We start from the raw sequence: 22,597 nt of genomic DNA, 5'->3' as shown, positions 1-22,597 counted from the left end.
GATCAGTTTGCGTTTACGTGGGGAGGCAGGCAGTGGACCTTTCAGGTCCTGCCACAGGGGTACGTGCATTCACCAACGTATTGTCATAATCTAGTGGCGCGTGACCTGGCTGACTGGAGAAAACCTGATGATGTTAACCTATATCATTATATTGATGATCTTCTGTTGACATCCGACTCACTGGAGGTAGTAGGACAGGCAGCTGATTCATTAACTGCCTATTTGCAACAAAGGGGATGGGCTATAAATCCCCAAAAGGTGCAAGGTCCAGGCCTGTCCGTAAAATTCCTGGGGGTGGTTTGGTCAGGAAAGACCAAAGTGCTACCCAGTGCTGTTATAGATAAGGTTCAGGCATTTCCAGTCCCTACAACATCAAAGCAGCTGCAAGAGTTTCTAGGTATATTGGGTTATTGGCGTTCCTTTATACCTCACCTAGCGCAGCTGCTAAGGCCATTATACAGACTCACAAAAAAGGGACAGCTATGTGACTGGGGGAAAACCGAACAGGATGCTTTCCAACAAGCAAAACTGGCAGTTAAACAAGCTCAGGCATTGGGTATATTCGATCCTACCCTCCCAGCCGAGTTGGACGTTCATGTTACTCAAGACGGCTTCGGTTGGGGCCTGTGGCAGCGCCAGAGTTCTGTTCGGACCCCCATTGGTTTCTGGTCTCAGGTTTGGCACGGAGCAGAAGAAAGATACAGTATGATTGAAAAACAGTTATTGGCTGCCTATTCGGCATTACAGGCAGTAGAGCCAATAACTCAGACAGCTGCAGTTATAGTCAAGACCACTCTGCCAATTCAGGGGTGGGTGAAGGATCTGACCCACCTTCCTAAGACAGGGGTGGCCCAAGCACAAACAGTGGCACGATGGGTCGCCTATCTCAGCCAAAGGAGCAGTCTGTCCTCATCCCCCTTGAAAGAAGAACTTCAGAAGATCCTAGGCCCAGTTACATATCACAGTGATGCACCAAAAGAAATACTGGTCGCTCCACCAGAGAAGAGTCCCGTTCACGAGGGAAAATATCCTATCCCTGAAGATGCCTGGTACACAGATGGGTCCAGCAAGGGCAACCCGAGCAAGTGGAGAGCAATAGCATACCATCCTTCCACCGAGACAATCTGGTTCGATGAGGGGGATGGTCAGAGCAGCCAATGGGCAGAACTGCGAGCCGTGTGGATGGTTATAACCAAGGAACCCGGTGATGGTATCCTGAACATCTGCACAGATAGTTGGGCTGTGTACCGGGGGCTCACTCTCTGGATTGCACAGTGGGCCACCCAGGAATGGACTATCCACGCCCGACCGATCTGGGGCAAAGACATGTGGTTAGATATATGGAATACGGTCAAACACAGGACTGTACGTGTCTACCATGTTTCTGGTCATCAGCCCCTACAGTCACCGGGAAACGATGAAGCCGACACATTGGCCCGAGTTCGATGGATTGAGAATTCACCATCTGAGAACATCGCCCGCTGGCTACATCAGAAGCTACGGCATGCTGGACAAAAGACAATGTGGGCAGCTGCTAAAGCATGGGGACTGCCCATACAACTATCTGATATCGTCCAGGCATGCCAGGATTGCGACGCTTGCTCCAAGATGAGACCGAGATCGTTGCCCGAAACAACAGCCCATCTTGCTAGGGGACACAATCCTCTCCAGCGATGGCAGGTCGATTACATCGGGCCCCTTCCTCGTTCCGAAGGGGCAAGATATGCCCTGACCTGTGTCGACACTGCAAGTGGGCTACTGCAGGCCTATCCAGTACCGAAAGCAAACCAGGCATATACCATCAAGGCACTCACTAAACTGATGTCTGCCTACGGGACACCTCAAGTCATCGAGAGCGACCAAGGGACTCATTTTACTGGTGCAACGATACAGCGCTGGGCAGAAGAAAATAACATTGAATGGCGATTCCACCTGCCATATAATCCAACAGGGGCAGGCCTCATCGAACGTTATAATGGTATTCTTAAGGCTGCCCTGAAGACAGACTCCCAGTCCTTGCAGGGGTGGACAAAAAGACTGTATGAAACCCTGCGGGACCTGAATGAAAGACCTCGAGATGGCAGACCCAGTGCCCTGAGAATGTTGCAGACGACATGGGCCACCCCGCTTAGGATCCAAATTACGGGCACTGATCATCAGGTAAGACCCCAAATTGGTAATGAAAATAATCTTCTGCTCCCTGCCCCTGAAAACTTAGAGCCAGGTACCCATAAAATAAAATGGCCCTGGAAGGTGCAGGTAGGACCCAAGTGGTGTGGCCTACTTGCACCTTGGGGGAGACTATTGGAGGTGGGAGGCTCAGTAGTCCCTCCAGTAATAGGTACATGGCCTACTGATATTATGGTCAACACTCCGATCTTTATTGCTAAAGGGACCCCCATTATGTCCCTATGGCAGATCAGGACACCTCCTTTGGTGCCTGATATTGTTATGCAGCCGCAGATATCCGGCAAAAAGGTGTGGTACAGGCGGCCAGGACGTGCCCCAGTACAAGCGGAAGTGTTGACCCAAGACAGAAATACGGCCTGTATCTTGCCCTGGAGAGCAGACCTTCCCCTCCTGGTACCTGTAAAACATCTGTATTACTCCCCGTGAGTCTGTGAGCCTTCAGGACCACCGGAAGGAACAAAATGCCATCAAGCGTTCCAGTGTTGCTGTCAGATCACGTACAACATCCGGTGATGGTCTGCATGGGACTGATGGAACATAGAATGGACTTGCACCTCAGGACCTCATGCCTCCAGGCACATCATCGAGCACTGGCCCATAGAAGAGTATGGACATCCACTAATCATCACTTGTCTTGAACTGTACCAACATACGTCGCGATAAAATTGTATAAGCGTCGCGATATACCGGATCTCTGTATTAGGGAAAGCTTACCCTTTAGTTAACCTGATCATTGGTTCACGCCGTGAAGGGGTGGAGTGTATGGGAACTGCTGAGTCACGGCCTGAACCTCTGATTGATCACCTGAGGTGAGCCATGAGTCAGCCAGAGGAGCACAGGTGAAGGCAATTCACCTGTGCTACCGGAAGGGGTGGAGCCAGGCTCCACCCCTCCTGGACCTATTTAAGAGCTGGCTACCAGAGGGGAAGGATCTCTTCTGGAGATCCTCCTCTTTGATATCTTCTAGTAAGCTCAACCCAAGGGTAAGCTCTTCTACTTATTCTCTTTTGTGATCCCTGTTTGCTTTGCCTTACTCTTTTGATTATATTGCAATTATAACATCTTGGTTATACACTTTGCCTTACTCTTTTGTTTATATTGCAATTATAACATCTTGGTTATACAGGATTCATGTCACGTCATCACAGGGCAAGAAATGAGGGCTCCCTTCTCCCCAGCTTTTTGAAGTCTGTACTTGCAATTTAGTCTTAGTTGCCGTATTATACTGCATATTATCCTTCCTATGATTGCTCTGTGCCTCATTAACGGTACTGAAGTCAGAATTCTGCAGGTTAAAGAAGAAGGAGAAGGGCAAGAGGAAGGGGAAGGGGAAGGGGAAAGTGAAAAAGGAAGGGGAAGGGGAAGGGGGAAAGCGATGTCAGTCTTGCCCAGACTCACTCATAGCCCATCAGCCGTGCTATGTTTAATGCTCTACTGAGGCTGTATGGACCTGGGGAAGGTCACACATTTTGGCCTCTGATTTATTAAGATCTGAACTGAAAGGTCAAGCCAGAAAGAAATGACATATTCTAACACGTGTGTCGATCAAGTCACGTCTCAGTAACCTGGTCAGTCACCTCTCAGTTCAGACAACACAAAGCCTTCTTGTTTTTATCCCAGCCAACGCTGCAATGCTCAAATATTAAAAACTCCATTTGGATGTGGTGTCCAAGAGTGAGCAGAAAGCAAACATGCCTGGGAAGGGGCAAACAAACAATCTCTGTATTTATTAACCTCCAAGTTTTCAAGAGAAAAAACAGCTCAAAAATTCAGAGATGCCGACATGCTCCGCAGCACTGTGAGTGCAAATGGGTTGTTGTGGTCCTGAGTCCCATGATTGCTCCAGAATTATAGTTCTGCATCATTATCCTTTCACTCATTCTAAACACTACAACTTCTCTGAGTTTGGTTTTTTTTTTCCCCCAGTTTTTCCACAATGAATTTTAGAACCAAACGGTTTCAGACTACAGCACTTACAGAGTTGGTGGACGTGGGGAAAAAAACATGGGTTTGTGCTGAGATCTTGAACAGAGCATCCATCCTTCCCTAAGTTGTTCACACTCAGTTTTCTCAGTGCTGAAGGACAGTGGGAGTGTCGCAAAGTCGGTTCCCTTTGAAGCAGAAATCCACGCACAGCTCTGATGCTGTTCTCAGATTTGGGTATTACCATCATTTCTGTTTGCAAGCTGGCATTTGTCGGTGCTCAGTCCAGTTAGAGAGCTCTCTCGGTTTATTGCAGTATCAGAACAGAACTCCTTTCTTGTGTTCAACATACGTCTTACATATCATCCCTTTTCAAATTCAAATCAGTGAATTGGCCCTGAACTGTTCCAAACAGCAGCGATAGAGGATGAAAGATTTCTCAATTGTGAAAAGATGAACAGCACATGCAGAAGAACCTCCTGTTTATCCTTTGATGCTCTTTGTCTTGCATTTCAGACTCCCAAGGCCTCAAAGTCGGTTCCCTTTGCAGCAGAAATCCACACAGCTCTGGTACTGTTCTCAGATCTGCGTATTGCCATCATTACCATCTGCAAGCTGGCATTTGCCGGCGCTCAGACTCGCATTTCAGGCTCCCAAGGCTTCACAGTGATGAGGTCTATCAAGGAGTCTGTTCAGCTCTTTGATGACTCACTCACAATTACATCTTTGCACAACTCCAGGATTTTCAGTCCTGTCTTTAAGGGATTTAAAATGAAGCTGAGATCATCTGCTGCTCTCAGTTGTGCTCCAGACAACCACAGCTGCTTGCAGCAGGAGGTCTGTGAATGGATTCTGTTCTACGTTTGCTTTTTTTCTGGTGGGAACATCCAAGAAGCAGATGCTCACTTCTGCTGAGGTATGTCAGCGGAGGACTCTTTCCACATAAGTGATTTCTGCTTGGTCGGTGCTTAGTTTGAAAATCACATCTTTAATGGAACCCTTGTCAATTTTTCCATTTAAAAGCCATGGATGCAAACATGGCAGTGTGCAGTATGCTTATTTTCAATTATACTGGGGACAAACGATCCCAAGTGACTTTAGCAGCTCCTTTCTTCCCCACTTCTGATTGACCTCCATTCACCCTTCCCAAGGACTTGAAGTTCTGAGAAGGAAGTCTGGAATTTTCTTTTCATCCAATTTGGTTTGGAAAAACGTGCTGTCATTTGTGGTGAAAATCCATCAGTGGAATCCAGTAAGATTTGGGATGTGGTGCTTGGGGACACGATTTAGCAGAAGGTTGTTAGTGTTAAGGTAGGATGGTTGGGTTGCAGTTGGACTCGATGATCTCGAGAGTCTTTTCTAACCTGAGTGATTCTATGATTCTATGAGGTGACTGGGATTGTGGATGAAGGAAAAGCTGAGACGTGTTTACGTTGACTTGTTCAGCCTGGAGAAAAGAAGGCTGAGGGGTGACCTCATTGCATCCTTCCAGGACCTAAAGGGAGCCTACGAACAGGAGGGGAATCAACTCTTGGAAAGGGTTTATGACAGCAGGACAAGGGGAAATGGTTTTAAGTTGAGGGAGGGAAGATTTAGGTTGGATGTCGGGGGAAGTTCTTTACAGAGAGAGTGGTGAGGTGCTGGAACAGTTGCCCAGAGAGGTTGTGGATGTGTTCAAGGCCAGATTGGATGGGGCCCTGGGTAGCATGGTCTGGTATTAAATGGGGAGGTTGGTGGCCCTGATTGCCACATCAAGCAGCTTCACGATCCTTGAGGTCCCTTCCAACCCAAGCCATTCTATGGTTCTATGATTCTTGAAGTCCCTTCCACCTGGGCCATTCCATGGTTCTACAGTTCGGATTATGGCTCAGGTTGCAGACGTGGGATCAGGAAAGCCAAAGCGCTGGCAGAACTGAACATGACGAGGGACATGAAAAACAATAGAGTTTGTGAGCCTCCTTTGGTAAATGTAAAAGGAGAACTGGCTTCAACGGAAAAGAGAAGCCTGAGGTACGAGTCCTTTGCCTTGGTCTTCACTGGCAGCCAGCATTGCAGTACTTCTCACGTCCCTGAGCCCTGCATCCCTAAACCTCGGTGGGGACTGAGGCAGTAAATCCACTCCCACTGTAAGGGCAGAGCAAGTCCAGGACTACCTCATGAGACTGAGTGCGTACAAGTTTTTTTTTTTCTTTTTTTTTTTCTGCGGTGATGTGCATCAGAGCAGGTAAGACTGCGCTGGGCAAGGGATCTCAAGTAAAAGACTGACCAAAAAAGCTCTTTTTAGGGCTAGTTTGAAGCTAGCAGTGGTGCCGCGCTGCTAGTGGGGATCTAGCAGCTTGTGGGCGGGATCTTGACTCGGCGGGGGTGGTGCCGGCTCGTCCGCCGCTCAGTTTAAAAACCCCAAGCACGTGGCTTCGGCCATTTGCTGTGGTGACGTGCATCAGAGCAGGTAAGACTGCGCTGGGCAAGGGATCTCAAGTAAAAGACTGACCAAAAAAGCGGAGCTGACACCTCGTGGCAGTTTTCAAGGTACTTACCACGAGTCATCAGCCATTTGCTTCATTTGCTACAGAGACTAGCTGCGAGCAGGTAAAACTGTGGTGGGCAAGGGATCTGGAGTGAAGAAAAGTGACCAAAAAAGCTCTTTTTTTAGGCTTTTTTGGAGCCATCGACAGTGCTGTGCCTGGGCTAGCAGCTGGCAGCTTGTGGGCGGGCTCCTGACTCACCAGGGGTGGAGCTGACACTGCCTGCTCTTTATCTCTGGAGCTTGACCTCGACCCATTTGTTGTGTGGATAAAAAGAGACCAGGGAGGGTGGGAACCGGTTCCCGCCCACACAACACAAGCCGGAAGGTTTGGAAAGCTGCTCTGACCACCTAGGGTGGAGGTAGTGTGTGAGGGCCACTAGCACTTCATTGCCCATTCATTAAGGCAGCAGTGGGGAGCAGAGGCTGTGTCTTGTGTCAGCAAGGGTGAGTGCTCTTGTCTTTTTCTCAGGTGACTGGCTCTCCTGTTTACAGGCCCTGACACCACCCCTTCAGTCATGGTCCTCACCAGGAAACGTGCTTCCCATGCAAAGACTGTGGCAACCCAGACAGAGGGTCTGCTTAATAATGTGGCGGTTCAGGTCTCTGGCTGCCGGGAGTGCCTCAGCCTGCTGCTGCTGGGGGAGGATGGGAAGGATGCCACTTGTGTGCGGTGTGAGCAGCTGGATGAGCTGCTCAACCTGGTGGTGGAGCTTAGGGAGGAGGTAGGTAGACTGCGGACCATCAGAGAGTGCGAGCGAGAGATTGACTGGTGGAGTGACTCTCTGCGAGAAAGGCGCAGAGATTGCACTACCCAGATGGAGGGAACAATGGACCCTCTCTCTCATTGTAGTCAAACAGGGAGAGACAGCTTGAGAGAAGATGAGGAATGGCAGCTGGTCTCATCCCGGCGTCGCAGGCAACCCCCAAGTTCTCGACCTACCTCGGTTCCCCTGATCCCTCTCTGTAATAGGTATGAAACCCTGAAACCAGAGGGAGTGGTGACTGATGATAATGTGGGAGCACTGCCGCCAAGCTTGCCTAAGGTGAGGCGGTCAGCTCCGCGTTTAAAGACTGCCTCCTCCAAGAAAGAAAGGAGAGTGGTAGTTGTAGGTGACTCTCTTCTGAGAGGAACAGAGGGTCCAATATGTCGGCCTGACCCTACCCGTAGGGAGGTGTGCTGCCTTCCTGCAGCCCGGGTCAGGGATATTTCTAGAAAACTCCTCAGCCTTATCCGCCCCTCTGATTATTACCCTCTATTGATAGTTCAGGCCGGCAGTGATGAGATCCCTGTTAGAAGCCTGAGGATTATAAAAAATGATTTTAGGAGACTGGGGAAGTTAGTTGATGGAGCGGGCATACAAGTAGTGTTTGCCAGTATTCCCTTGGTGGCAGGGATGAACGCTGAGATGACCAGGAAAAGCCATCTTATAAATGCATGGCTGAGAGGCTGGTGCAAGCGCAAAAATTTTGGATTCTTTGATCATGGGGTGGTCTACTCGGCATCTGGCCTGAGGTCTGCTGATGGGAATTGCTTGTCTCCAAAAGGGAGACGGATACTTGCCCAGGAGCTGGCGGGACTTGTAGAGAGGGCTTTAAACTAGATAGGAAGGGGGAGGGGGATAAAGCCAGGCCTGCTAGAGAGCAGCCTGGGGAAGTGGTAATGGGATTAGGTGAGAGGCGAGGGGCTCAGCTGAGGTGCGTCTACACTAATGCACGCAGCATGGGCAACAAACAAGAAGAGTTGGAAGCCATTGTGCAGCAGGCAAACTATGACCTAGTTGCCATAACGGAAACGTGGTGGGATTGCTCCCACGAATGGAGTGCTGCAATGGATGGCTATAAACTCTTCAGGAAAGATAGGCAAGGAAGGCGGGGTGGCGGTGTAGCTCTCTACGTTAGGGAATGCTTTTACGCTACTGAGATTATGACTGGGGACGATAATGTTGAATCCCTATGGGTAAAGATCAGAGGAAGGGCTGACAAGACAGGCAGCCTGGTGGGCGTCTGTTATAGACCCCCAAATCAAGATGAAGAAACAGACGAGGTATTCTATAAGCAGCTGGCACAAGCTGCACAGTCGCCTGCCCTTGTCCTCATGGGGGACTTTAACTTCCCTGACGTATGCTGGGAGTACAGCACAGCACAGAGGAAGCAGTCTAGGAGGTTTCTGGAATGCGTACAGGACAACTTCCTGATACAGCTGGTCAGAGAGCCCACGAGAGGAACTGCCCCACTAGACCTGCTGTTCACAAACAGGGAAGGTTTGGTGGGGAGATGTGGAGGTTGGAGGCTGTCTTGGACAGAGTGATCATGAAATGATAGACTTCATGATTCATGGTGGAGCCTGGAGGGGGAATAGTAATACTGCTACCTTGGACTTCAGGAGGGTGGACTTTGAATTGTTCAGGGGACTAATAGGGGGAGTCCCCTGGCATTCAGTCTTAGCGAGCAAAGGGGTCCAAGAGAGCTGGTTGCTCTTCAAGAAGGAAGTCTTAAGGGCGCAGGAGCAGGCAGTCCCCCTGAGCTGCAAAATGAGCCGGCCGGGAAGAAGACCGGCGTGGATGAATAGGGAGCTATTCCTGAGGTTCCGGGAGAAAAAGAATCTACCGCCTGTGGAAAGAGGGACAGGCCACTCAAAATGAATACAGGGAAGTTGTTAGGATGTGTAGAGGTGAAATCAGAAAGGCAAAAGCCCAGCTTGAATTTAACCTAGCCGCTGGTGTGAAAAGGAATAAGAAACTGTTTTATAAATACATTAACAGTAAGAGGAGGACAAAGGAGAATATCCACTCTTTGCTGGATGAGGCTGGGAATGTGACCACTGAGGATAAGGAAAAGGCGGAGGTTCTGAATGCCTTCTTTACGTCTGTCTTTAAAAGTCAGACCAGTTATCCTCAGGATACCCCTCTCTCTGACCTGGTAATCTCGGCTGGGGAGCACACTAACCCCCCTGTGATTGTGAAAGAAACAGTCAGAGACCTACTGCTCCAGCTGGACTGTCACAAGTCGATGGGGCCAGATGAGATCCACCCGAGAGTGCTGAGGGAACTGGTGGAGGTGATAGCCGAGCCGCTTTCCATCATCTGTCAGCGCTCCTTGTTGACTGGTGAGGTCCCAGAAGACTGGAGGCTTGCCAATGTGACTCCCATTTATAAGAAAGGTCGTAAGGAGGATCCAGGGAACTACAGGCCTGTCAGCCTGACCTCAGTGCCAGGGAAGGTTATGGAGCAGATCGTCTTGAGGGAGATCATGCGGCATGTGCAGGGTGACCGGGGGATCAGGCCTAGCCAGCATGGGTTCATGAAGGGCAGGTCCTGTTTGACCAACCTGATCTCCTTCTATGATCTAGTGACCCATCTGGTGGATGAAGGAAAGGCTTCATCCTTTCCATCCTAGGTAGATGTGGTCTACCTAGACTTCAGCAAAGCCTTTGACACGGTCTCCCACAGCATTCTCCTGCAGAAGCTGGCAGCCAGAGGCTTGGATGGGTACACTCTTGGCTGGGTAAGCAGCTGGCTGGAGGGCCGGGCACAGAGAGTGGTGGTGAATGGAGTCAAATCCAGCTGGCGACCAGTCGTGAGTGGTGTTCCCCAGGGGTCGGTGCTGGGGCCTGTCCTCTTCAATATCTTTATTGATGACCTGGATGAGGGCATCGAGTGCACCCTCAGTAAATTCGCAGACGACACCAAATTGGCTGGAAGTGTGGATCTGCCTGGGGGTAGCGAGGCCCTACAGAGGGATCTGGACAGGCTGGAGAGCTGGGCTGAAGCCAATGGGATGAGTTTCAACAAGGCCAAATGCCGGGTCCTGCACTTCAGCCACAACAACCCCAGACGACGCTACAGGCTTGGGGCAGTGTGGCTGGAGGACTGCGTAGAGGAAATGGACCTGGGGGTATTGATTGATGCTCAGCTGAACATGAGCTGACAGTGTGCCCAGGTGGCCAAGAAGGCCAATGGCATCCTGGCTTGCATCAGAAACAGTGTTGCAAGCAGGACCAGAGAGGTGATTGTTCCCCTATATTCAGCACTCGTGAGGCCGCACCTCAAGTACTGTGTCCAGTTTTGGGCCCCTCACTGCAAGAAAGATATTGAGGCCCTGGAACGTGTTCAAAGAAGGGCAACAAAGCTGGTGAGGGGTCTGGAACACAGGGCTTATGAGGAGAGGCTGAAGGAGCTGGGAATGTTCAGCCTGGAGAAGGGGAGGCTCAGGGGAGACCTCATTGCTCTCTATAACTTCCTGAAAGGAGGTTGTAGTGAGCTGGGGGTCGGCCTCTTCTCTCGTGTCATTAGTGATAGGACCGGGGGAATGGTTTCAAGCTACGGCAGGGGAGATTCAGGCTGGACATGAGGAAGTATTACTTTTCAGAAAGGGTGGTCAGGCACTGGAATGAACTGCCCAGGGAGGTGGTGGAATCACCGACCCTGGGGGTGTTCAAGGAAAGACTGGATGTTGTGTTGAGGGACATGGTTTAGTAGGAGCTATTGGGAATAGGTGAACGGTTGGACTGGGTGATCTTTTAGGTCTTTTCCAACCTTGGTGATTCTATGATTCTAAGTCTGTGGGGCCAGATGGTGTGCATCCCAGGGCTCTGAAGGAGATGGCTGAGGTGGTTGCCGAGCTGCTCTCCATCATATTTGAAAAGTCGTGGCTGTCAGGTGAGGTCCCAGATGAAGGGTCACATCACTCCCATTTACAAGAAAGGCAGCAAGGAGGACCCCAGGAGCTACAGGCCGGTGAGTCTCACCTCTGTGCCTGGGAAGATCATGAAACAGATCATCCCGGATGACATACTCCATCACATGAGGAATGAGCGTGTGATCCAAGACAGCCAGCCTGGTTTCACCAGGGGAAAGGCATGCTTGACACACAGAATCACAGAATCACCCGGGTTGGAAGGGACCCCAAGGATCATGTAGTTCCAACCCCCCTGCCTAGCAGGGCCACCAAACATACACATTCAGATCAGGTTGCCCAGGACCCTGTCCAACCTGGCCTTAAACACGTCCAAGGACGGGGCATCTACAACCTCCCTGGGCAGCCCGTTCCAGGGCCTAACCACTCTCCTAGTAAAGAACTTCCCCCTAACATCCAACCTAAATCTTCCCTCCTTCAACTTGGATCCATTTCCCCTAGTCCTGCTGTTGTCAGCCCTTTTGAAGAGTTTACTCCCCTCCTGGGTGTAGGTTCCCTTCAGGTATTGATAGGCTGCAATGAGGTCACCCCGCAGCCTTCTCTTCTCCAGGCTGAACAAGCCCAACTCCCTCAGCCTGTCCTCATAGGGGAGGTGCTCCAGCCCCCTGATCATCTTAGTCGCCCTCCTCTGGACCCTTTCCAAAATCTCTATGTCTTTCTTGTACTGAGGGCTCCACACCTGGACACAGTACTCCAGATGGGGCCTCACAAGAGCAGAATAAAGGGGGACAATCACCTCCCTGTCCCTGCTGGCCACCTCTCTCCTGATGGAGCCCAGGATCCCATTTGCCTTTCGAGCTGCCAGAGCGCACTGCTGGCTCATGTTCAGTCTCTCGTCCATCAGGACCCCCAGGTCCTTCTCTGCAGAGCTGCTCTCAAGGACCACTCCTCCCAGCCTGTACAGGTGCCTGGGGTTCTTCCGGCCCAAATGCAAAACCCTGCACTTTGCCGTGTTGAACCTCATTAGGTTCACCTGAGCCCAGCTTTCCAGCCTGTCAAGGTCCCTCTGAATGGCATCCCTTCCTTCCACCGTATCAACCGCACCACTCAGCTTGGTGTCATCAGCAAACTTGCTGAGGGTGCACTCAATTCCCTCATCGATGTCATTAATAAAGATGTTAAAGAGCACCGGTCCCAAGACAGACCCTTGGGGGACACCACTTGTTACCGGCCTCCACCTGGACATAGAGTCATTGACCACCACCCTCTGCGGCCTTTCAACCAATTGCTTATCCATCGGGTCGTCCACCCATCAAATCCACTTCCCTCCAATTTGGAGATGAGGATGTGGTGGGGGACCATGTCAAAGGCCTTGCTCAGGTCCAGGTAAATGACATCGGTCGCCTCCCCTTCGTCCACCAATGCCGTCACTCCATCATAGAAGGCCACAAGATTAGTTAGGCATGACCTTCCTTTGGTGAAGCCGTGCTGGCTTGCTGGCTGTCTCGGATCACAAGCTCATTCTTTATGTGATCGAGCATGTTGTCCAGGAGGATCTGTTCCATGATCTTCCCAGGCACGGAGGTGAGACTCACCGGCCTGTAGTTCCCCGGGTCCTCCCTGCTCCCCTTCTTGTAAATGGGAGTGACGTGACCCTTCCTCCAGTCGTCCGGGACCTCACCTGACAGCCACGACTTCTCAAATATGATGGAGAGCGGCTCGGCAACCACCTCAGCCAGCTCCTTCAGGACCCTGGGATGCACGCCATCTGGCCCCATAGACTTGTATTCATTCAGTCTAATGAATACAACGTGGGGGCCTTCTGTGATGGAGTCACGGCATTGGTAGACAAGGGAAAGGTGACCAATGTCATTTACCTGGACTTGAGCAAGGCCTTGGACATGGTCCCCCACCACATCCTTATCTCCAGTACAAGAAAGACAGGGAGCTGATGGAGAGGGTCCAGAGGAGAGACACGAAGATGATCAGGGGACTGGAGCACCTCCCCTAAGACAGGCTGAGGGAGCTGGGCTTGTTCAGCCTGGGGAAAAGAAGGCTGTGGGGTGACCTCACTGCAGCCTGCAATACCTAATGGGAGCCCATAAACAGGAGGGGAATCAACTCTTTGAAAGGACTGATAACTGCAGGACGAGGGAAAGTGGTTTTAAGTTGAGGGAGGGGAGATTTAGGTTGGATGTCAGGGGGGAGTTCTTTACAGAGAGAGTGGTGGGGTGCTGGTACAAGTTGCCCAGAGAGGCTGTGGATTCCCCGTCCCTGGAGGTGTTCAAGGCCAGATTGGATGGGGCCCTGGGCAGCCTGGCCTGGTATTAAATGGGGAGATTGATGGCCCTGCATGTGGCAGGGGGTTGGAGATTCATGATCCTTGAGGTCCCTTCCAACCCTGGCCATTCTGTGATTGTCCCTCCAACAACATTTCTGTTTTTCTTTTCCTCTCATTCCCTGATCACAACCCAGGTGCCTGGAGACTGTCTTCCCTGCCAGCTGTTTCCATGTCTCATGTCTTTTCCTTTTCGCTCTCACACTCATCACCCTGAAGTCAGTGCACCCATCTTTGCCTGTCAGAAAACTGCCTGTATGCAGAGCAGTATGTGTGCATGCTTATCTTTGCAGTATAAACAGACATATCAGAAAGCCTGAATGGGATCAACAAAGCTGATGCTTGGTCAGTTGTGGACACACTGAGTGAGGAAAGGCTGATAGAACATGAGGATGCTGCTCACAAAGCTACTCATTTCCAAAGCTACAGTACAGCAGTCTCAATGATGTCTCAATATAGATAGCTCCTCGCCCATTTTGCCAGTCATCCCTACCTTAAGGATAGGAAAATGAACACAAGGCAGGATTTCCCATGTTTGGTCCTCCTTCTTGAAAAGTCCCCTCTGCTAGGTCCCATGCATGCAGTGCAGCTGTGAGCCCCCAGCCCCGTGCAGCACCTCTAGCAGCAGAAGGCCCCTGTGCTGCTGGGGGGCTCCTTCCTTCCTCCCACACATCTCCCTGCAGCTCCCTGGATCTGCTGGACAGCCCTTTACACTTCCGTAGGGATGAGATCCAGATGAATCAGCTAAGGCATCTTATCCTCAGGTTGTAGTCCTGGGTCCTGGAGGGAGTCAGCTAAATTCCATGCCTCCCACACACCCAGCCAGGCAAACACTGACCACACATTTGGCCACAAGCTTCCCTCCTCTTCCACAAGCTTCTTTCTCCTCCATCTGCATTAATTCCCATCTTTGTCTGGTGCAGTCACTATCCATTCTTCAGCTCTCACTGACTACATTTCCCTCTTGCATCCCCACAATGCTATCCCTATGCTGGCTGTACCTCCCTCTCCCTGACAGAGCTGCCATCTGTGTCACAGGGGTTGTGCTGCACTCACTGACATCTCTGTGTCTGCTGTAATAAAAAAATACCCTTAAATATGACAGCTCCTTTTTTGGACAGTGCTCCTGGAAAACTTTGTCCGCAACACTGAGACCTCCCTCATGAACAGTTCAAGTCTTGAAGACTTGAGGGAAATGCCTTGTTAGATCTTTCTGCACTGTAATGACCCCACAGCTTATGCGGTGTCCATAAACTTCAGGCACTGAGAGAGAACAGCTGTAACCAAATGATGAAGATGCAGTCAAAACACTGTCCAGAAATGTTGGAGAGTGTTGGAGTATTAATTGGTCCCTGTGGAGCCATTACCAACAAAGCCTCCCCACATCCATGTGTATAATCAAAAGATATCAAGATGTTATAATCACAACATAATTGTATAATCAATAGATATCAAGATGTTATAATCACAATATAATCAAGAGAGTTGGGCAAAATAGACAATAATAACAAAAAGAGAATAAGTGGAAGAGCTTACCCTTATGCTGGGCTCACCACAAAACAACAAGAGAGGTGATCTCCAGAAGAGATCCTTCCCCACTTGGAGCCAGCTCTTAAATAGATCTAGGAGGGGTGCAGCCTGGCTCCACCCCTTCCGGCAGCACAGCTGAAATGCCTTCACCTGTGCTCCTCTGGCTGACTCATGGCTTGCCTCAGGTGATCAATCAGAGGTTCAGGCCGTGACTCAGCAGTTCCTATACATCCATGTTACAACAGATAATTGGAGGTTGTGATTCCAGAAAGGCAAAGGCTTTGTGCAGGTGCTTTGAGATTGAGGCAAGCCCTTGATATGCCTGATGCAACAGAAGGGTAGGGCCATAGTTGCAGCCTCTGGGAAGGGTGGTCCTATCCCTCCCTGATGGCCCAAGGCTCTCATATGGTCAGTGGGATGTGGGTGTGGAGTGTTCTGTGAGAGTGAATGATAGGACACCTACATAGTCCTACATGATAGGACTCTCTACAGGGCTGTAAGGAGGCAAGGAGGCCCCCGTGGCACGAGGACAACGTGTGCCCTCCTGAGCCTCAGCAGCAGACAATTGCCACATCCTAGAGGACAAAGACCTTGGTTTTCTTTTGGGTCCCTTCAGCCTTGCCAGTGCTGTTGGCCATCTCCACCAGAGGCTGTTCCATGCAGTCCTACACTTGCCTCCTTTTCCCTGCAGGCTGCAGACACTCACCTTGACTCCTGCACTGGCACTCACCTGGCATTGCCTTACTCTGATGGTTCTGCAGTCTCACTAGTTGTTCCTTGTGACACAACTGCATGGACTGATCACAGAGTCCAGATGGGCATCTGTCTTGCTCCAATTTATTGGAGGGAGAGGAGGTTCTTTTATTATCTATATACCCGGCATGAGATTAAGAAGCAACGGTTCAAATGTTGGTCCGACCAGTTTATTACAAATCTTAATTAGGGAGATGGGGAAGGGGAGGACGGACACTATTAAGAATTAGGGTGATGGGTAAGGAAGACTGTTAAGCAAAACAGACCTGGCTGGCCTGAAAGGGTCAAACAGGGAACATGCGGCCCCTCCTGAAAGGGAAGGACTGCCATGTGAAACTGGCAAGCATAAGCTACAGCTTCTTCATTCCATGACCAAGAGCAGAACATGTTCTGTGAATAGAACACCTTCTAATTACTGTACTGGTCATAATCTATGAAAGAGCTAATTAAATAATGATGTATTGCTGTCAGCTGCATGAATGTTATCTGATTTAAGTATTGTATACTCCTGTAGCTAAAAGATATAAAAACCCTGTAATAACAATAAACTTAGCTTCTTGTGCCACCAGAGCCTAAGCCCGTCTGTTCCAGGCGTCTTGAGCTGGTCTCCGTCAGATGGGGAAGGGAAGGAGGGCGATAGGAAAGATGGGAAAGAAGCAGCAAGGAGTCTTTATAGGAAGCAAGAGGGAGATAGTCACCACCATGGATCCAGTGAGATTCGTAGTTCAGTCTTTGCTCTTCAGTAGTGGTGGGTCATCTGGCAGAGTTGTTCTATTGATGATGACCACGATGAGAATGATGGCCCCTTTTCAGTGCTTTCAAAGTGGTTGAGTCAGGTGTCTTTGGAGTGACAGCTTCAATCCAAAGTGGTTGAGTCAGCTCTCCTTGGAGTGGCAGCTTCTGGCTCTGGGATCTCAGCAGCAAATTCCTTTGTTCCTATCTTCCTGGCCTTGCCAGCAGATAAGAGGGAGCAGGGAGGCACCAACTTGTATCTTGCCTTCACAGGATGCAATGGCATCGTCCCCCAGTCTTCCATAGCAAACAGGAGTTATTTGCTCACACGCTAGGTCTTCCGCCAATAAACAGTCCTGAGCACTATCTTCTGAAGGCAAACAGCTAAAATTGTCCACACAGTGATGTTGATTGCCAGACAACAGCACCCATCACTCATATTCTAGACAAGTCAGTCTTATCACAAGAAATACCTTAGGAAGCAAGCTCAAAAAAAAAAAAAAAAAAGGATTCTCACAGCGTCTCAGGCAAAACAGCACCACCTTTGGAGGTGAGTGTTGAGCTGCCAGCTTGTGCAGAAAGAATCACTTCTAAGGTCTGTACACAGATCTCCAGCTCATCCTGTTCATTTCCCATGCTATGCACACTGGCCTACAGGCACTTCAGGGAAGCAGCAAGTGCAGTTACCCCTAGAGGGTGCAAGAGGATTTTCGATGGGGTATTGGAACCTTGACCTTCTCTGAGAAGTCCCTGTATGATCCTCTGGGACAGCTCAGAGGTTTTTCCCTGCAATCTCCCACAGTGACAACATCCCTCAGCCCTTCTCTGCCACACTGAATTCCCCTCTCTTGCCTCTTCAGACCTAGTTTAAAGACTTGGCAATCATTCCAGAGAGCTTGCTCCCCAGCACACGTGTGCCCCGCTTGCTCAGTCGGGCTCCATCAGTAGCCTACATACCCAGTTTCTCAAAAGCCTTCACAAGATCAGAATACCCAAAGCCTTGATCACAACGCTGCCCCTTCAGCCAGGTAGCAAATGGGAGCCTCAGTGCTCGCCAGCCAGGGGCCCCCAATTACTAAGACTGTCCATCCTTTTTTGGTGGCACTGATATTGATGCAGTGCCCTGTCTGGCCCTCTGCCCTGCATTCTAAATGTTCTTCTAGGGGCATGAATTCTGACTGCACAGTTTTGCATTTCCTCACTCAAAGAATGTGAGACATTGTCACTGTAGATAACAGCAGCAGTAGGAAGTTTGAGAAGCAAAATGATCACCCTCACACTGTATTTTGCCCACTGACTGATATTTGGTCCCCTAAACAAGCCAGAGAGTACTTTTGCTCCTGTGAGCAGAACTGTAAGCTCCATTCCATCCAGCCCACCAGTACCAGTATCACCAGCAACACCACAGCCATCCATCACACACAAGCACATCCGGCACAGGACCGTTCCCACCACCTCTCACTCATGCTGATGATGCTGCAGCACACAGGGCCTCCAACTTTGGAGGCCAATGCAAAAAACCAGTAACATCTTGCACATGGGCACCTGGGGGGCTGGTTGTTCCCTTGGGAGCTCTGTCTGTGCCTGTGTTGATTCCATGGGTGCAGAGGTGACCTATGACACGGAGGGCACAGCTTTCTGTGGGGTGGATGCAACTATTGGTAGAATTCATCAAGACAAAGCCTCCCAAGTGAACATCCACCCTGAGAATGGAAGTCCCCCTCCTCCATGCCCACCATTCCACCACCACAGGGAAAACAAACCGCTGTGGCACCTGAAATGCTCCTGTTCCTCTAGACGGGTCACTGCAGTCACACCTCTGCAGGGACTCACGTCTGTAACAGAAGGACTTTCCCCAGAGCAGAGGGAAAGCAGGGAAGCAGGAGAAGACGAAATAATGGAAACTTACCTTAACTAAATGGAAATAAATGTGACATGTGACACAATATTAAGCGGAATCTGCAGTTAAGAAAATGTTTCAGGGAGTGAAAGTGGAAAATCATTTTTATTTTCATTTCAGGGAAAACCTGCACTATATTTCTCAGAATAGAAATGTAAGATGAAAACAAAAAAAGTGAAAATGCTGTTTGGGGAAACGTAAAAGGGAAGGGGAGACACATGCCTGATACCATACGACAGCAATTATTGGATGCAGTTGAAAAGTAAATCACCCTAACTCTTGGCTGAGCCGTTGTCTCCTGTTCCTGGGTATCCCAATGCCTTGAAGCTGCCTGCTCCCTCCCCACACATTTTCCCTTGGAGCTGTGCGTTGGCCCATCTTCCGTGGCCCTGCTGTACCTCTCTTGCACCAGACCAGGCCCTGCTTCCTGGGATAGAGGAAGCAGCACACCTCGGTGCAGCAATCATCATCTCCTTACAGCTTGCTGGGGGGTCAGGAAGCATTCAGAGAACCTCACCTGAAGACATGGGCAAGCTCCTGCTGGCTTCACTAGCTCACCAAAATCAACTCCACTTCCTGCCAACTGCATTCCAAGCACAGCAGCATTACCAGAGCACAGCAAATTTGAAGGATCTGCTGCAGGAGATCGTGGATACACCTTCCCAAGGTCAACCAAAAACCTTCAAGCTCTAAAGGGATCACTTGCAAGGCAAGCATGCACAGGAGAGCACTCTGATATCTCTGTGCTGTGGGGATGAGCTGCTTGTGCACCATGTGGGTTTGCGCTGCCTTCTGCTCCCACCACCTCCTGAAACTTGGAGAACAACTCAGCTTTTTGTAGCTTTATTGGAGGCAAACAAGGCTTGGTGTCACACAGCTGCTCTGTGCAGCAGGGCTAGGAAGGATGCTAGGGTTGTGTGAAAGAAATGTCTTCTCCAGAAGCAATCAGTGGGCTGGTGGAGAAACCAAAACCAAATCCTGATTGCACCTTTCCCTCTCCTCATTCCACGTGCTGACATTTATTTTAACAACAAAATACAAGACCGTAGTGAAGAAAGCTTCAGAACAACTCAGATACGTTATTGACCCCCTTCCCTTTCCTCTACTGAGGATTCTCAGAAAACCTGCAAGAGCCACAGTACTGCTCTCCTGACCCTTCTCTCAGATTCATCAGAGCACTCACAAATTACTGGGAGTAACACATGCACACAGACACACAGAACATCCCTACACAGATGCTTCTCCTTAGGAAACGTCATCAAAAATCTGCTGTCAGGAAGAGCAGAAAAAACTGGGCATGCTTTACCCAACTGCTTTGCAAGAGAGACTATCTGAAGCTCCTGGGTTAAGTCCCTTCTGCAGAGGGTGCCAGTGGTGCCATCTCCTTTGCAAAAACGTCCTGTGTGGGGAGAAGAATTGGGGTCCCCCTCATCCTTGGGCTTAACAGCATCCTCATTGTCTCTCCGCTGGGGGTTTTCCCATGGGAAAGGAGTTGCCAGCCCAGAGAGAAACTTCCTGCACCAGGGACACTTGCAGGGCCACTTTATCACATGACTGGACAATGTTTAATAAGGATCGAGCTCTGGATGAAGCTCTTCCTGCAGTGCAGGCATTTCTAGGGTCTCTGCACTGAGTGGATCCCCTGGCAAAAGCTCTTCCCACACATGGGACATTTGTAGCACTTCTTCCACAAGTGCCATCTCCTGTGAGTGGGGAGCTCTGCACTCTGCACAAAGCCCTTCTCACACTCGAGGCATTTCTAAGGCTTCCTGCCACGTGAACTCACTGGTGCAGGCTCTGGACAGACCTCTTCCTGCAGTCAAGGCACTCACTGGTACTCTCCTCTGGTTGGTTCTCTGGGGTCGACTGAGGGTTGAGCTCCAGATGAAGCTCTTCCCACACTGCCTGCAGACAGGATTTCTTCCTTCCTGGTGACATATCAGCCCAGCTGAGGTTTCCTTTGGGTCCTCACCTGCTGCCCCACAGCACAGGAGTTTCTGCAGGGGAGGTAAGAGATGACTCTCCTTTCATGCAGCCCTGGCCGAAACGTACCACCTGGCAGTAGGTTTCCAGTGACACATCCCACTCTGGATTCTCCTTTGTATGGCCACTCAACACAGCAACTGCAGCTGGAGGATAGCAATATGCATAATTCTCATGCAACGAAGGAGAAAGAGGATTCAGTTTGGCAGCTGAGCTCTTCCTCTACTCAAGAGATTTGTAAGGTTCAGCACAACACAAAGCCACAGGTGGTCATCATGCTGTGGCTCTGGCTGTAGCTCTTCCAATCTTGGGAGCTCTGCAGGCTCTGTATCTTGTGTGGCTGTGGTGGTAGGTAATGAGGCTGGAACTGCTTTTGAAGGTTCTCCGTACCTTGTGATTCTTCTACAGCCTGAATGCACTGTGGATGTGCTTGTGGGTGTTGAGATTAGACCTTCTTGTGAAGCTCTTCTCACACATAGGACATTTATAGGGTCTCTCCCCTGTGTGGACGCACTGGTGGCGTTTTAATTCACAACCGCTTTTGAAGCTCTTCCCACACACGGGACACTTATAGGGTCTCTCTCCTGTGTGGATGCGCTGGTGGTAGGTTATGTGGGAACGGCTTTTGAAGCTCCTCCCACACTCAGAGCACTTGTAGGGTTTTTCACCTGTGTGGATGCGATGGTGCGACTTCAATTCAGAACTGCTTTTGAAGCTCTTCTCACACTCAGGACATTTGTAAGGTCTCTCCCCTGTATGGATGCGCTGGTGTATCTTTAAATCAGAACTCATTGTGAAGCTCGTCCCACACTCAGAGCACTTGTAGGGTTTTTCACCTGTGTGGATGCGGAGGTGCAACTTCAAAGAACAACTTCTTATAAAGCTTTTCTCACACTCAGGACATTTGTAAGGTCTCTCCCCTGTGTGGATGCGCTGGTGCCTCATCAAACCAGAATGGCTTGTAAAGCTCTTCCCACACTCAGAGCACCTGTAGGGTCTCTCTCCTGTATGGATACGCTGGTGGACAATGAGGTGGGATCTCCATTTGAAGCTCTTCCCACAATTGGAGCACTTGTTTGCGCTCATTGCTGAGCGCATGCACTGGTGGTTAATGATGCTGGAATCTTCCTCAAAGCTGTTTCCACACTCAGTGCATGGATTCTGCATTTTCTGCTGGCTCACATTCTTGTTCCTTGGTTCTTCAGGCTCTCTTTGACCTACGTTGAAGTCCAACGGGCTCCTCCCTGTCTTTCCCAGACCCTTTCCCAGTGGTTCCATGAGCTGCTCACCCTGACCTTGCTCCAGGCCTCCTTGGACATCCCTTCTGATTTCTTCCACACAGACACCACCCCACCACCTTTCGGCCACACCACTTTCCTCCAGGTCCTCCAGTACATCTGCAATCCCAGTTCCTGCTGGATGACAGGAAATCCAGAAATAGCACACAGTGCCCAAAATAAAACACAGACAGAGATGGCTCTTCCAGACCCAACCTCCTCCTTCCCTCCACCACCTCACCTGGGCTGAGGTCTCCTGGCACGGCCTCAGGGCTACACACATCTGGGATCCAGGGCTCTTCCCCTCCTTCAAGCAGGGAGATCAGCACCGGTTTGATGGGTTTGGGAGCTGGAAGTGGAGCTCCAGTGAGAAAAACAGGGGAGATGAGAACAATTCCTTCATTCTGGCACAGTACCTGTTCAACAGCTCCACTCTGTGTCCCCTCCCCAGGGAGAAATCTCAATTTCAGCCTGAATGACACTGGGCCCACAGCTTCCTTTGGAGAAAAAAATGCTTTTACAACTCTGAAAACTCCAAAGGGATATTTTCTTTAAAATTAACTTGAGAAGAGTTTGTTTATTTTCTGACAAATATCAATGACCAAGGCATCAAAATGTCTATGTCAATTGAATGCAAAATCCTACATTGTAAAGGAGTAAGCAGGGAGTCATCTGTTAGCTGGACCTGGTGGCACCATTTAATGCAGCAACAGAAGGCCTGGTTTTCTCTCTCCTAGCTGAGGCCTGCTTGCCAAAACTGACTCTGGGGCGTTTATGAGTCTGCTGTGCATACTAATCCCTACTGAAAC

The 22,597-nt window shown here is 50.1% G+C and overlaps 5 protein-coding genes across 12 annotated transcripts in view; 2 read left to right on the top strand and 3 right to left on the bottom strand.

The window, feature by feature from the left end:
* LOC125686094 (zinc finger protein 501-like) overlaps positions 1–22,597 on the bottom strand; it is a 474,399-nt gene that overhangs the window by 156,356 nt on the left and 295,446 nt on the right. The window lies entirely within an intron of this gene.
* LOC125686095 (zinc finger protein 501-like) overlaps positions 1–22,597 on the top strand; it is a 239,099-nt gene that overhangs the window by 165,688 nt on the left and 50,814 nt on the right. The gene's annotated exons all lie outside the window — the stretch shown is intronic.
* LOC125686098 (zinc finger protein 485-like) overlaps positions 1–22,597 on the bottom strand; it is a 322,586-nt gene that overhangs the window by 261,123 nt on the left and 38,866 nt on the right. The gene's annotated exons all lie outside the window — the stretch shown is intronic.
* Positions 7,049–8,567, top strand: LOC125686105 (uncharacterized). The gene is made up of 2 exons (XM_048929756.1): positions 7,049–7,362; positions 7,491–8,567. The coding sequence occupies exons 1-2, from the start codon at positions 7,184–7,186 to the stop codon at positions 8,239–8,241; spliced, it is 930 nt and encodes a 309-aa protein (XP_048785713.1). The 5' UTR covers positions 7,049–7,183; the 3' UTR covers positions 8,242–8,567.
* LOC125686106 (zinc finger protein 239-like) lies at positions 20,829–21,796 on the bottom strand. The gene has a single exon (XM_048929757.1). It carries the CDS (start codon positions 21,787–21,789, stop codon positions 20,914–20,916), a length of 876 nt encoding a protein of 291 aa, XP_048785714.1. The 5' UTR covers positions 21,790–21,796; the 3' UTR covers positions 20,829–20,913.

The sequence above is a fragment of the Lagopus muta genome, chromosome 31 (genome assembly GCF_023343835.1).
Source record: "Lagopus muta isolate bLagMut1 chromosome 31, bLagMut1 primary, whole genome shotgun sequence".
NCBI classification, from domain to species: domain Eukaryota; kingdom Metazoa; phylum Chordata; class Aves; order Galliformes; family Phasianidae; genus Lagopus; species Lagopus muta.
This window is presented reverse-complemented; position numbering and strand designations above follow the sequence as displayed.

Coding starts and splice junctions, on each gene's coding strand:
- LOC125686106 (XM_048929757.1), bottom strand. CDS start 21,789: ATGGAACCACTGGGAAAGGGTCTGGGAAAGACAGGGAGGAGCCCGTTG.
- LOC125686105 (XM_048929756.1), top strand. CDS start 7,184: ATGCAAAGACTGTGGCAACCCAGACAGAGGGTCTGCTTAATAATGTGG. Junction 7,363..7,490: donor TGGTGGAGCTTAGGGAGGAG/GTAGGTAGACTG, acceptor CTCTCATTGTAG/TCAAACAGGGAGAGACAGCT.